Below are 14,229 nucleotides of genomic sequence, written 5' to 3' on the forward strand. Positions count from 1 at the left end.
ATATTTATCCATGAAAATATTCAATATTTCGCACAATATCTTTTCTTGGCGTTTAATGTAACATGTTTCAAAAAATTCCATTGGAAATTTTCATTTTCATTAAATTAATATTACATGAGATCAATGATACAATTTTACGGTATTAATTACGTAAATTATATCGGTTTTAATCCTTTTAGTTTTATCAGTAATTTATCTCTCGTTGATGATGGATTTGTATCCATCTGACATTTATACGCCGTAATCCGTTTACGGGTTGTAAATATCTAGATCGAGTATTACGGCAATCAGTTTTGACGCAAATTTGAATGTACTCTTCTCGACGGAAACGGAGCGCATCCTGGAGGGAGACGAGTGTCTAGATAAATCATTCCCCGAAATGCTTCTAGCCCTCCTTTTTCCGCGCTACGGATCTGCGCCGTCTCACATTTTCCTACTCGTCTTACGAAGATAGTAAAAGAGCGTGGAATCGCTTGTTCTCTCATAATTGACCGCGACATTCCGCTGAAGTAGTGGCGCATAAATTTTTCAGTGGAATTTATGGCAAATGGATCATAATCCCTTTGCTTTCACATTGTAGCCATATTTGGAATGCTGCGGAGTGTGAACTGCATTTTTCTTACCGCAGCTTTAAGAGTGAAAATTAATTATAATTGTTGAGAATTTTGCATTAAAATACATTAGAACAATGCTACAATATTGAAACAAACTGGATCAAACGTATTAATCTAAATGCTCCATTTTCGCCATAATGGATTATAAATGAGAGTTTTTAATTAAAATAGCAATATAGTAATTTATTAAATGGTTAATATAAGAGACGCCTAAATTAAATGGATCGAATTAATTATTTCGTTCTTATCGCAATAAATTATGATTCATTGATGTATACTGTGCGTTTAAAGCAGATCGTATCGTTATTTGCTTTAAGATTGTTTCTCAAAACTGAAAGAGCACTCATTAAAAGGTGTTCTTTTCGGTATTCTATGATATTGCTTTAACTTGTTTTATAGTGATTACGGCAACGTAAAAGATCTTAAAAAGTAGGAAAGCAGTTCTATTTTTCGAGAATGAGAAAGACCACGATTCGTTGAAAATGTTGTAAAATTACGCGATCTCCGGTCCTGCCTGGTAATGGCTGAAAGTTTCTCTTTTATTAGACGAGCAGCGTGTAAAAGAGGAGCGCATTAAAAGTGTTTATCACTAGAAGACTGGCACGACAGATGCGGCAACTTAAAACGTAGGAATTATTAAATGTAGAATTTTTTAATCCGCCATTAGCACCACTCGTTATAACCATTCGTTTCTTCAATGTATAAAATGATATATTCAAGGGTACATGTATATTAAACTTTTTCCTAAACAAGAAATATTTTATTATGCAATTTGTAGTATGCAATTGTATGCATTTAATAATAATATTCTGTGCGGAAGCATTTTATTTCGCTGGCAACTTTTTATTGATGCCGAAGCATCGGAAAATTATGCCATAATTAGTTGCTGCACGCAATAGCGTTTCTAATTTCTACTTACCTATTGCGTGCAAGCAGCCGGGCGTTACACCGCTCGACGGCGAATCCGCCGATAATCAGAACGTTCTCGACGATCGGATTTGTAAAAAGGTATATTCATATTGGCGTCAATAATGAAGAGCGGCGCATACCAGTGTTTTGCGGTTAAAATGTGAACGAGAGATCGAGCGAAATTTCAAAATTGAGTTCATTATACAATATTATGAGTGTATGAAATGCAAGATAAGCGCATTCCATATTCTTTCGATAATTCAATCATTATATGATCCTTTAATCTCGGGGCTTAATTTGCGACATAATAGCCAGAAACGTATTTGTTGGCAATACGTAAAAATAATTAAACAATGATTGCCTTTGATTTCTGTTTAAAATTGAGAGAATTAAATATTAAGGTTACAATTTCAAATATATCATAGTTGTTTGATAACTTTATTTATAACAGCGGAGTGCATTTTTCTCTGTTCGTTTATTCATTTTAATTAATTAACTTGTCTTTATTTATTTTTAAAACATCAAACTGTTTGAATTAAATCTGTACAAATAAAGAGGCAAATAGACTGAAATTGAAAATTATTAATTTATGTAGAATATGATTACATCTCAAAACAAGAAATAACAAGAGAAGGAGAGAGATAAATCAAACGTAAAAATAATAGTTTTCTAATAGTTTCCTAATAACTTTAATTTTGAACTGCATTTTATCGCAACAAATTTATAAATGTTTAGCTCTACTTAATCATGAGCGCCAGATAGCAACAGCGAAGCTGTAATTAGTGAATTATAATCATGTTGTAAAGTATCCTATTAAAGTAGTACTGCTTAATTACTTCTGCAGTAATTACTTTAATTTATTTTACTGCCTTACTACCGTAGCTCACAGTAAAAAGCATCGCTAAATGTTTTTTCGATTGAACTATGCTTCAATGTGCAATTTTTATTATGCAAACTCGATTAACTACTCAAACATGTACAGGTGGAACTACCGTGAGCAACAAATATTCAATTTAGTCCTATTTGTTCTTGTTGTTTACTTCGAAGCACGAAAGTTACGATGCGGGGAGGAGTAATTTACAATTGTAACGGGTCGGTTACTTCCGACGAGTATCACGCTCCGTAGTGCGTGCTTCGCATTGACCATACCGAGATCCTTTAACAATAAGTGGAAACCAGTCGACTTTGCATCGCGCACGCCGTTGCAGTGCTAAAGCGCATGGTTTGTGCACATAGTCGCGTGTTTATAGGCGTAACACACATAGGTATGTGAGAATGTAATCGAGATCATTAATCATTGAATGTTGAAACATGGAGAGTTAATTTTGATAATATTCCTGCAACATTTGTTTCACTTCAAATAACATGAATAATTGCCAAAACATATTTATTTTATTGGTTACTTTACATACGCGTCGGTTTTTGGTTGACCGCATGCAACATTGCAAAAATTGCAATACACCACAAACAATTTTTATACAGTAAAAAACCTATTAACGTGACAAGTTACATATTGTTTCAAAAAGATTAATCTTACTTTTCACAGATAAATATATGTATTATGTGATTTCTGTAAATTGAAAACGTTTTTGAGTCTTGTAATTAAATTATTATAGTTTTACCGTCTGTTAGATTTTTCTAAAGGTAAGGAAATTTCTTTTCTTAAGGAAAGAAAAAAAGAAAGTTTAACTCTAATTTGTGAATTGTCATCTTCAATAAATGAATCATGGGAGAAGCTCGTATGACGTAAGAAAGGGTTTTTATATGAGGTCTTTGCCCAGCGTAAAAAACCATTTCTACTAAATTCAAGCCCGCGCTTCCTTATCATAGATCGCATCGTACATCCTGGATTGACGGCGGTGGAATGCCTCAGGGAGATTCTTCTGAGAATCTTCATTCCGAACAAAATTATAATTCTAGGCACAGGAGCGGCCTCGAGAGGTCGAAATTTGAATGGGCAACGCTTCAATGCCTTCATATTAATAAAAAGCAAAGAGAAGCATTGAATTAGCTATTTTTTTTTAATGTAATATAATCTTGCGATTTAATCTCAGCAAAAAACAAACTTTCTCCATTGCAACCGCCAGGTAATTAAGAACAATCGCAATTATAGAATGATTAAAAACTTATTGGACATATTCTTTCATCGCAATTAATTTGAAAATTTATAATACATTTTTTTTAGCAAAAATTTGCTGTATAAAAGAAACAAAACGTTATAATTTATATCATAATGTGTTATATATAGTGCATATAAAGATACACTGGTGAGCGAATAAAATAACAGAAATAAACAAAAACCTGAAATTTAACTGAAAAAAAAATTGCAAGTAAATAAATAATAAAATAATAAAAACAACATTGAATATTAAAATTTCTTTTGGCCGATTCTCGATTCATTTTAGTTATATATGCGATGAGTTAATTATGTTTATTTATGAGTTGAAGCTCACTTTACGTGTAGAAACATTTAGAATATGTCGCGAAATCGACTGCTCGACGAATAAATTAATTAAACGTGCATCGTTAACGAAGTTACGTTAACGGAGAAAATATCCGCCTCTGAGTGGCCGAGCTTCGTCCTGTGACCTGCAACCTATTAAACTTTTGATATCAAAGTCGAGCGTGAATTGGTATGACATGAAGACAGTTGCGATTCGAGTTTGAAATTAACCAGTCGCCCTGTTCACCCACAAACAGCGCTATATTACGCTATATACTAATTACGCACGGGAAATCTGAGAGAGAAATGACTCTTCGAGTGTGAATTATCTTCTCAAAATGCCACATATTGTACTTCAATGATATATAATATAACATGTTGTTTTGCAAGTACGACTGTGCGTGAAAACAAACGAGTTCAGATTTTCTTCAATAATATGTCTTATCATTCGTCAGGATCTGCATATTTTGATACGCTTGCAATTTTTTTTCATTTGTTGATAAGAATTCCAATGTTAGCCAACTGATTTATGTATTAAAAGAAATCTCAATTTGATTTATTTACTTCTTATTATTGACGAAATGTATATAACTAAATATAAATTGTGTAATTTTATCGAATAACCGATAATTGAATATTCCCGATAGTTGCCAAGAACGAGGATGTTCCACATCTGATTTTCGATTTAAATTCTCGACCGAACGGTCTAAGTTTGACGAGGCCGACGGGAAGGCCGATCGAAATTATTGAGGCGAGAGCCTCGCGAGAGAGCGGATGTAGCACCGGAATTTTTTTTTACCGCGAAAAAGAAGCATCTCGATCGCTCCCGACTGATGGAGGATATCCTGTCAGATACAACGCACGATTTCACCAATTCGGTTGATTATCGAGCGTGTAACGGTTTGGTATATATATGCACACATCGAAGATGTACTATACACACGCACATACCCGTTATTGCGAACAGTAGTACTCCAGTTTCAGGTTTGTGTTCTGTAAACAAACGCATTCGTTTCTGATTCTTTTATGAACCGACATTCGTGCTTTTTATCACTTTATATCATGCATTTTATGTACGACAAAATTGACTTTTGTCTGATCTACGATCGCCGAACGAACACAATTCTCATTTTAAACCGGAGTTACGATCATAGAGATACAAATATCACAATGTATACATACTTCTTTTGTTTATGTACGCAAATATACAGGCCGAGTTAAAATACACGAATTATGTTTCTACAATATTAACTCGATGTTGATTTTTCTCTCGAAACAATTTGGATGCATCAATAATTCTTGAATTAAAAACGCTTAAAAGTGTGTCTCCAAGCTTTATGATCGATGGAATATTATTGTTTAATTAATTTGACACGGGTTTTACTTGAGAGTTCGCTCATTTATTAAATTTATTGATCCAAATATACTTCATTGTAATGGTTAAATATTCTCAATGCGCTCTGCTGCAGCTGCAGTGATAAAACGCTTAATTACAAGTGAATAATAATGTATTTATTCCTTCATTATATCTTGTTATCCATTGATCTTGGTATAGTGTTTCGAACGTAATCTAAATACGATATTTCGTCGATGGTAGTAAAATGCTTTTAAATGGGGTGTGTTACTGCAGTTAAAATGATAAAAGAGTGTAAATGCTTTCGGGTGTCTTTTTGAACGAGAAACGGCTCGTGTTGGCGCGCGTTCCTCGTTTACGATGTCGCGGACCATCGGAGATTAACTGGAGATTATACCGCAGTCAAAAAAGATTCAGTGGAGCCGCAGCCGAACGGCCGCGCATTTTGCGAACGCAACCATTGGTCCCGCGAAACTTGGGGCTCCTAAGTACGGAGCACGAAGTAGAAATTAGATTTTTTCCCCGGGCCGAGTTCGTAGCGCGAGCATATTTAGCAATAAAGCCGTAGGTTTCAGGAGCAGAGGCTAGACATATAATTAGAGCGGAGTATCTCGTGAGAAAATGCTCCGCCGCATAATGGTTGCGGGTCACGGAACCGAAGGGTGTTCTTCTCTCGGACAGAGCCAAAGGCCCTTGTTTACACGTGAGTCCGTCGGGTGCGGATTCGATTCATAAAGCGTAGTATACTGTGCGGCAACCAGCCTCTGTTATGCGGCCACCGCCGTTGAAACCACTGTCGTTTGTTGCTTTTTGCGTATTTCACAGCGGGTTACATTACTTTTCATTTTTACGGCTGCGATTGATCGTATATGTTATATACATGCGCGCGCAGGAAAACGCAGGTTTTTGGCAACGCCGACCTGTAAGGTAGTTAATAGCTATGGAATAATTCCTTTTTTTATTGTTTAAAATTTGCAATCTCCTGTAGACATGCATTTTTTATTAGCGGGAAGAATTGAAAGCTAATAAAATAAAACAAAATATTTTAGTCATTTATTAAATTTACTTTTATATAAAAGACTCGAACGTTCGTTTTGTCTTTTTGCAGAAGATGCAGACGAAGAACGTGAACCTGCCAGCGTGTGATTACGAGGTGAGTACATACATTTGTACAAATAAATTATTTTATAAATCAATTTAAACTTATTCAATATGCTGATGAGAAAAGATGTACAGTTAAACCTTTTTTCCTAATTATTCTTTGATTATGATTGTTTATCGCGTTTTTGTTTATAGCGCTAAGTGCAATTTTTCGAACGTTATGCAATGAAGTTTATCATGAAATAAAATTTTCGAATACTTTCACTCAACTTACGTGTATTTTATCCTGTTACAGAAACGCCGGCTTGACTATCCGACTGGAAGTAAGTATGCTTTTATCCTCTAAACTATTTTCATCTTAAACGAAAAGGAAGGCAAATTGTGTGTTGATTTTCTCTTTGAAAGTTGCGTTACTTGCAAACCAAAAGAGGGAGGATAAACGCAACTTTTATTTGTTGCGTATTCACGTATGTATAAGTTATATAGAAAAATTGCAAACTCCATTCACCGCGTTATGCTTTTGTGCAGACTTTTCAAGATTTCTTTAGAAGTATTTTATAAATATACATTTTTTTGAGAAATTTAAATCCGATTTTTTTAAATAATACTTAAAAAATTTTTGAAAAAAGAGATTTACAATATTTTTAGAAAAAGAATGAGAGATTCATCTAATTATTATGACAGAACACCGATAAGTCAGGAAACTTGAAAGGAAGTTTTATTGGGTTTGCTCGCGAATATCATCGAACTGTAAAGTCAAGTTGTAGTTTTGACGTGCACATTTTAATTTATATTATAATTAAATATTTAAGTCGCTAAAAGCACTTGAGAACTTCAAAAATGAATTAAAACAACGTCTTTAGTGAATGAATCGCGATATTATTAGTATTCGAGTGTAATTAACTTGCGCCGCGCTCGTAACTCGTGCTCGCCACTTCATGCCGGAGAGCGCGCTTGCTCTACATAATTTGCTATTAGATCTTTCATTAGAGCGTGGATCGGGGAAACTTTGATATAGTGATCGATAAGGCAGAGATCTCGGAAACGGGATTCACAGCGCGTAAAGATCATCGAACTCTCAAGGCAAGAAGCCTCTCCGATGCGTGCAGGAGAATCGAGATTCCTTCTTGCTCTCGCCATAAACCGTGGCGGTAACTTTTAGGTGGAACAAAATCTGAAAACTAATTATTGCCGAATTATAATTCTACTTGCATCAGTAATTGCGAGAAAGGCACGAGCTGACTCTTACATTGATCGATTTAACTCGAAGAGTTGTGATTATCGAGAAAAGCTATTTTTTTTTCGTTTTCAACAAAACCGCATCTATGAAAGGAATATTTGGCGGTGATTATCTACATATAACATGGTTCACGCTTATCATCTAGAACAAAGCCAATTAACTCTTCGCGAAATATCCGCGATTGTGATATAATACGGGCTGATTAGTATTGGATTAATTGTGTATCCAGAATTCGTATCGACATCGCGTCATTAGCGCTAATATCGAATGTGAAATATTCATACGTGATGCAACGTCTGTATTATTCTCGCGATGCGAGACGATTAATTACAGCAGTCGACTTATGCGCAGATAAATTAACAATCAACGTCACGCAATCGCGTCTGGAAGTACCAAACCGTTCCGTGTTCTCAATTCGTTGTTCGTTACGCGGTCGAGCCCCTATAGCCATTCTTTCATACTTATAATTATTATTTTAATGCATAGTGAGGTATTCAGAATTGCTCATAACCCGGCAGATTAACAATAAACAATACGTGCTAGCTGAACAGTCGGTATACTGATTTTCTCAGTAATTACATCTGCATACAAAGCAGCAAAAATTATTATACACATGCTCCTATTGAAATCGTCTCACCAGAAACTTTAACGAATATCTCGCGGGTTAATTTAAATTTCCGATCATTATATTTATAATAGAAACTAGCAGCCGTATTTAGTACTTCGTTATAAGCTGTCTCTATAAATAGCTTCAGATAATTAAGGATTAACTCATTCTCATATCTCTCTGATAAAATTAGAAAAATATAGAGAATGCTCTACTTTTTAAAATTAAGTTTGGCATAAAAAATATACATGATAAAATTAGCAAGTAAATTTATTTTTTAAATTCTCTACTTCGATATCACCGGTAAAGTAGAGAACTTCGACGGGGCCTGGGCCCCGTGAAGATGATTGGGGCCAGCAGAGGCGCCTCCACCCTTCTCCAGGATGTGGAAGAGAACACTTGGATTCCGCTCGTCCGCCATAAACCTTGCTCGCCGGGTGCGGTGGGGCCGGTTGGGACAAGGAGAGGAGAAGGCCTGCTGCGCCTTCTCTCCCGACACCCACCTGGCGTCTCACCTGAGGCACCTTCGGGCTAAGTGCCGCGTCGGTCCGCGAGCGCGATGCGTGTCCTCTTCTCCGATTCTCACGAGCGTCGTCCTGAGAAAATTCTGTGGTAACATTCTTCCGCCGGTGACGACTTTGACGGTCTTCGCTTTCAATCGTGGTTCTTCGCGGGTTCTTTGAGGATTATTCGCGTGGTTTCGCTCGTGAATCATCGGCAAAACTGATTCTGAAAAGAACTTCTCTGCGAGCACGGTAGCAAAACGTTTGGCGAACTCGCGCAAAAATCCGGAGAAAAATGTGCAAAAGAAGAGTGAGAAAATACTAACTTGTCGGGATCGCGTGCCGAAAGGATTTCCTCGTCGGTGAATTTTTGCGCGCGCAAGTTCGCGCGAGTGTCGCGAACGTGCTAATAAAAGTGCTGCGCTCGTTAAGACAACAGGTATTTCGCGCGTGTGTCGAAGGGCTCTCTCGAAGTGACTCTTTGCCCCTTGGAAAGCCGGATTTTTTTTACATGTGAAGCGTGCTCGTTTCGAAGAAGAGACAGAGGGGCAAAAGGAGAAGGAGGAGGCGCCTCTTCATCGGCTACTGGAAAATCCTGCTTGCCTATCCATACTTGCGTTCAAGGACGACCGAGAGGTAAGACGCGAAATTGCAGTCGCTCCGGAATTACCATTGTGAGTCGATGGCTTTTTGTAGAATCTCCTTCAGGAAAGTGCGGTTTACATTTATGTATTCTGGTACGTGAGTCACATATATGCAATATTAAGAAAGATCTTAAATCATATCATTTTAGAATTTAATTAATTAATTATAATAATGAATTTTTAGTATACTTTGAGAAAAATCATTGCGTGTGTGTGTGTGCGTGTGTGTGTGTGTGTGTGTGCGTGTGTGTGTGTTTTCTGATATTCAAGATTAGATTATTATTCAATTAATATTCAAAATAATTAGTAATTCAATCTCTTATTAAAATTCTGGAATGAATAATGAGTGTGCTGTTGGTTAATCGAATATAAGAAGCTTAGGCTTTGCGTAAAAAGCCTTAATATTTTTTATCGAGAACAACTGCACCTATTTAAAAAAAAATTGATTCGAAGTTGGTCGAAATTCTCGTTATATTATTATTATTAAGGTTGACTCTGTTATGCTATTTAATATCTTCTAACACAATTCAATCTTCTTACATGAATTCTAAACTTTTTACAAACGATGAGAAGGTGAAGGACAGTTGGTATCCTGGGAAAACTGGCTAAAATGAATCTTTTATCATCAGATTTGCATAGGAAATTAGCTATGACATAATCCGAAAAAGGATGTACATCTCTAAACAATACAGACTTAAAGTCTTTTTCCGCTCACGTCACAAATCAGACTTAGATTTCTCAAGCCACTCAGATAATACAACAATCTGTTTTATTTCAATTCTCTCATACTTCTTCATAATTCTTTCTTTTTATTTCCCACATTTTATTTGAAATTAAAGCAATATTTTAAAAAGTAAATATAATAATAAAAATTCATTATAATGCATATAAATCGCGTGTGTTGTATTATCAGAAGAAATATATGTTTATCGATGAAAAATTAATATGAGAGATAAATGGAGTGTAGTAGTTAAATAAATTGTTTAAATATATTACGTTAATAATAAAATTAATAATAAAGTTGGGGAAAATACAGGTTGTTTGCGAACAGAAATATATGTAATTATAATTATTTTGAGTAAAATTTAAAAAATTAATGTAATCATCTCTAATTCAATTCACTAGAATCGCTAAGTTGTTAAATTTTTCAGATTGTTAAACCAAAAAAACAATTACGTCGGCTAAGACTTTTGTTATTGTTCTCTCGCAAACTACATATCGCGAAAAAAAATATACCGCGATATTTATCGCGTTTGTCATGGTTGCTAGCAGTATATTTTTGACTTTCCTGCGGCGATTATTCGTAATCTAGTGGCACGAATTCCAAATGGCATCGTACTGGCCGCGATTCGATTGACCACTTATAAATCCCGTTCTGACGACGCATTCGGATTTATGGATGTATTAATATTTGCCTGCGGGAGAACCCGTTTCTCTCCGTCACTTGTGCCAATGATATTATTTCGATCGCGGCTTCTGCCACGTAACGCGACAAGGAAATACGATCGCCATCATAAAACTGTCCGTTTTCCGATCATTGCGTGATATAAAATTAATAGCATTTGAAATATATAAGATCTGAAGCAAACAACTGGTTTAATATTTAATAAAAAAGTAAAACGAGTTTTAATTAAATTATATTGCTATCTTAATTTTGCTCAGCGAGTATTTAACAAGAAAAGCATATTATAAATATATAATAATGGGAAATCCATTTCCGTAGCTTTCTGAGATGCATGTACGGATATTTTACAATATTCATAGATATTGGTGTATCATTTTATATACAATGTTCAATCGCGTGATCTTCGCTTAATTACGATAAATTAATTCCGTGCTTACAGTTAGTTGCGCGTAATATCTTTGATTTAGCATTTTAACGTTGATGAGCTTCTCGTAAGAAATTGGCCGCGACGGATTCTTTGTTACAGAAAAATGCAGATTCGTGCATATGGATGAAATCTGTCTGAATAGCCTTGCGAGCGGCTCCGAGAACTGATCTGGCACGAAACTCTACGTTTAAACGTAGCGCAAACTCACGCAGGTCGTGCACATAATTGCGCGTCAATAGCCGAGTTCTCTCGCGCTCATTCACCTGTTCCCAGATCGTTTCTCCGTTCCACTGGAATCTTTTGCATCTTACTCGTTACACTTTGTTGTACATTTACATTTGTCTATCGTCCATTTTCTTGACCTCCTTTCACACAGAATATTATTTTTACTTATTAATAAGAGCTTCCTTATTAGCATGTTTGATTTATAGGACAAACGAGAACAAATCTTGAACAAATCAGAACGAGCTTATTCGCTGCTATAATAATAATTCTCAATCAAATAGTTTACGTGAAAAAAGTGGCCTGCAAAAATTTTTCTTTCCGTGGAATCACCTAAAAATAATGATTTATGGCCCTTAGAAATGTGATGGTATCTCTATACAACGGCGAACACTTTATTAACATTTGCTAATACGTTACGCGTCATTGATTCGAGGCGTCAGATCGTAGCGGAACGCAAGAGATGTCGAACACATTTTCCATTAGATAAGCGCGTATAAAACCATAATCGCAACAAGGCGCGAAACAAATAAAACTATAAATTTATCGGTGCGTAACGAAGTTGTTACTAGTAAAACAAAGTATAAATATACAAATTTATAACAAAGAACGCAGCTTGAAAGAGGAGAATACTCTTGCATGTTCTTGCTGCGCCAGTAAAAAAGCAAATTTTACTGGCGCTAAAACAGTCATTTTTTTGCTACCATGCTCTCGGAACCGGCTTTAATTAACCGCGCAACAACTTCTATGTCCTTACGAAGAATGCGCGAACGGTTCGTCGACGATTGTATAATCCGAATCAAAATGCAAAGCAAATGCATTTCGATGCGATATACGAAGGATTTATGGATTGTATGTAATTTACGATATAGGTAGGCCTTTAAAAGATTGCTATTTTTCACTTTTACGATATATCTTGTAATACTGATACCGTTATGGTGTAGCGATGTTAATTTTAAACGGTGCCGAATGGGTATTCTAAAGTAGTCGTAAAATTTCGGAAAAGGTTAACAGTACGTCTGCTATTTTCGATATTATTTAATACCATAATTTATGGACTGTAAGAGAGGCAAATTTGTGACGACTTATTCCAGAAAAAGACGTGCGTGAGTTAATTATAAATGGTTCTTCATAAAAAAAAGGTGGAAACTGTACTTCATCTCTGAGATATCATTTGTCGATATGTGTCGTAAAATATTAATATTATTTTTAGTATCCATATAAAATATCTCGAGATGGAGTATCCATTCTTGCCAGTATTAAAGTGTCGCTGGCTATCGTTAACGATGCGTGGATATATCGATCTGTTGTCCACCGCCACGAATCACGGTTGAGCATCTTCTGTTCATTGTCCCGGAACGCACTGAATTGAATTGCATTGTAAGGTATACTCTGGTACAGTTAGCTCCTAGATAATGTCTGTGAAGCCAGTATTCCGATTAAAAAAATTTAAAACGGAATCCATGTCAAAATTAAGTGCCATTTAACTGTTAGTTTAGTATCGCCTTCCATTTTCAATTTTAGACTATGCTGGATAGTTGAAATGATAATCAAATCATCGTTGCCCTCATAGATGAGAAACTGTGTCAGAAAAATCACTGTCGATCAATGCGACCAAATGGTGTCCTGATTAAATTGCTGTAAAACTGGACCGATTCGCGTTTGTTTTTTCCAGTGGAATTTTTCAGGTTTCCTGTCGCGGTTGATTTTGTGGTACGCGTATCATCATAATTTCGTTATTAATTCTTTATCGATTTCTCGAAATCGGGGCAAAGTAGTTGAGAGAGTCGATTCTTTTTTCTAGATTTTATTATTTCTATTAAATATTGCGTATAAAAAGACCATAAACATTATGGCCATGAATTTAGTATTTTAACATTGATAAAAAGACTACAGAATATTTATTGCTGCAATTTAAAAAAACGTTTTGATTAGATAATTTATAATTAAACTTTATAGGTAAAAACAAATTAATTTTATGATGTAATTAAATTTTTCATTCTTTTGTAAATTTCAAATCTTTACGTTAATCTTTGAATTTAAAAAAAATGCTTCAAGAAATATTTCTGGAAATAAAACACGACGAACTTTGTAAAACAACTTTCTCCAAATTATTTACATGGCTAGAAAACCTTGTTTTTAATTTATACGTAAATGAGCTTCACACTTTAGAGTCCGTACATTTGCGTTCACTATATATTGAGTTTCGCAACTCTTATGTAATACTCCATTCGTATAATGCGAAAGTGGCATGTGTATCTACATTCTTCACGCCAAATTAATACAATATTTTTATATAGTCAGCATTTTAACGATATAAGATCTATAAAATCATAGGAAGCGGAAGTAATTCAGTTAAATATATTTGAAAAACTTAACGTCAGTTTAATATAAGTTATAATAAAGTTGCAATTAGATGCAGGAATGTTTTTTGAATCGTAGTATCGCAGAGACAGCGAGGACCTTCGTTCACTGAATACTATTCGGCTATTCTTAGTTTACATCGTTATTCGTAGCCGAGGTTCTTCGCCACTTGTAATTAATTGGACGGTCGTATAAAATAGTGGACATACCAGCGTTATGCTTTGGTGTGCGATGATGTATGCAGTACGTACATTTTTTTTATACAGCAGAACATGCAGTTCAGTAATTTTATAAATGACGTGTTTATTAATTTAATATTGCCAGAGTTAATATTTAATTGCGGACCATGTCAGGTTAACGCAAAAAATATATTTTTATCTTATTTTATATATTTGT

General features: G+C 35.2%; 1 protein-coding gene across 3 annotated transcripts in view; it reads left to right on the forward strand.

Moving 5' to 3' along the window:
* The window catches only part of LOC105669909 (mediator of RNA polymerase II transcription subunit 12-like), a 108,179-nt gene that overhangs the window by 53,891 nt on the left and 40,059 nt on the right, over positions 1-14,229 (forward strand). For 2 of the 3 annotated variants that reach the window (XM_012363113.2, XM_067347100.1), the window contains exons 2-3: positions 6,429-6,473; positions 6,717-6,744. In XM_012363113.2, coding sequence (XP_012218536.1) covers positions 6,432-6,473; positions 6,717-6,744 — 70 coding nt within the window. In that variant the 5' untranslated portion in view covers positions 6,429-6,431. Of the gene's footprint in view, positions 1-6,428; positions 6,474-6,716; positions 6,745-8,609; positions 9,408-14,229 lie in introns of those variants that run through there. The other variant, XM_067347101.1, reaches the window with a different exon arrangement.

Source organism: Linepithema humile, chromosome 1 (genome assembly GCF_040581485.1).
Source record: "Linepithema humile isolate Giens D197 chromosome 1, Lhum_UNIL_v1.0, whole genome shotgun sequence".
In the NCBI taxonomy this organism is placed as follows: Eukaryota; Metazoa; Arthropoda; class Insecta; order Hymenoptera; family Formicidae; genus Linepithema; species Linepithema humile.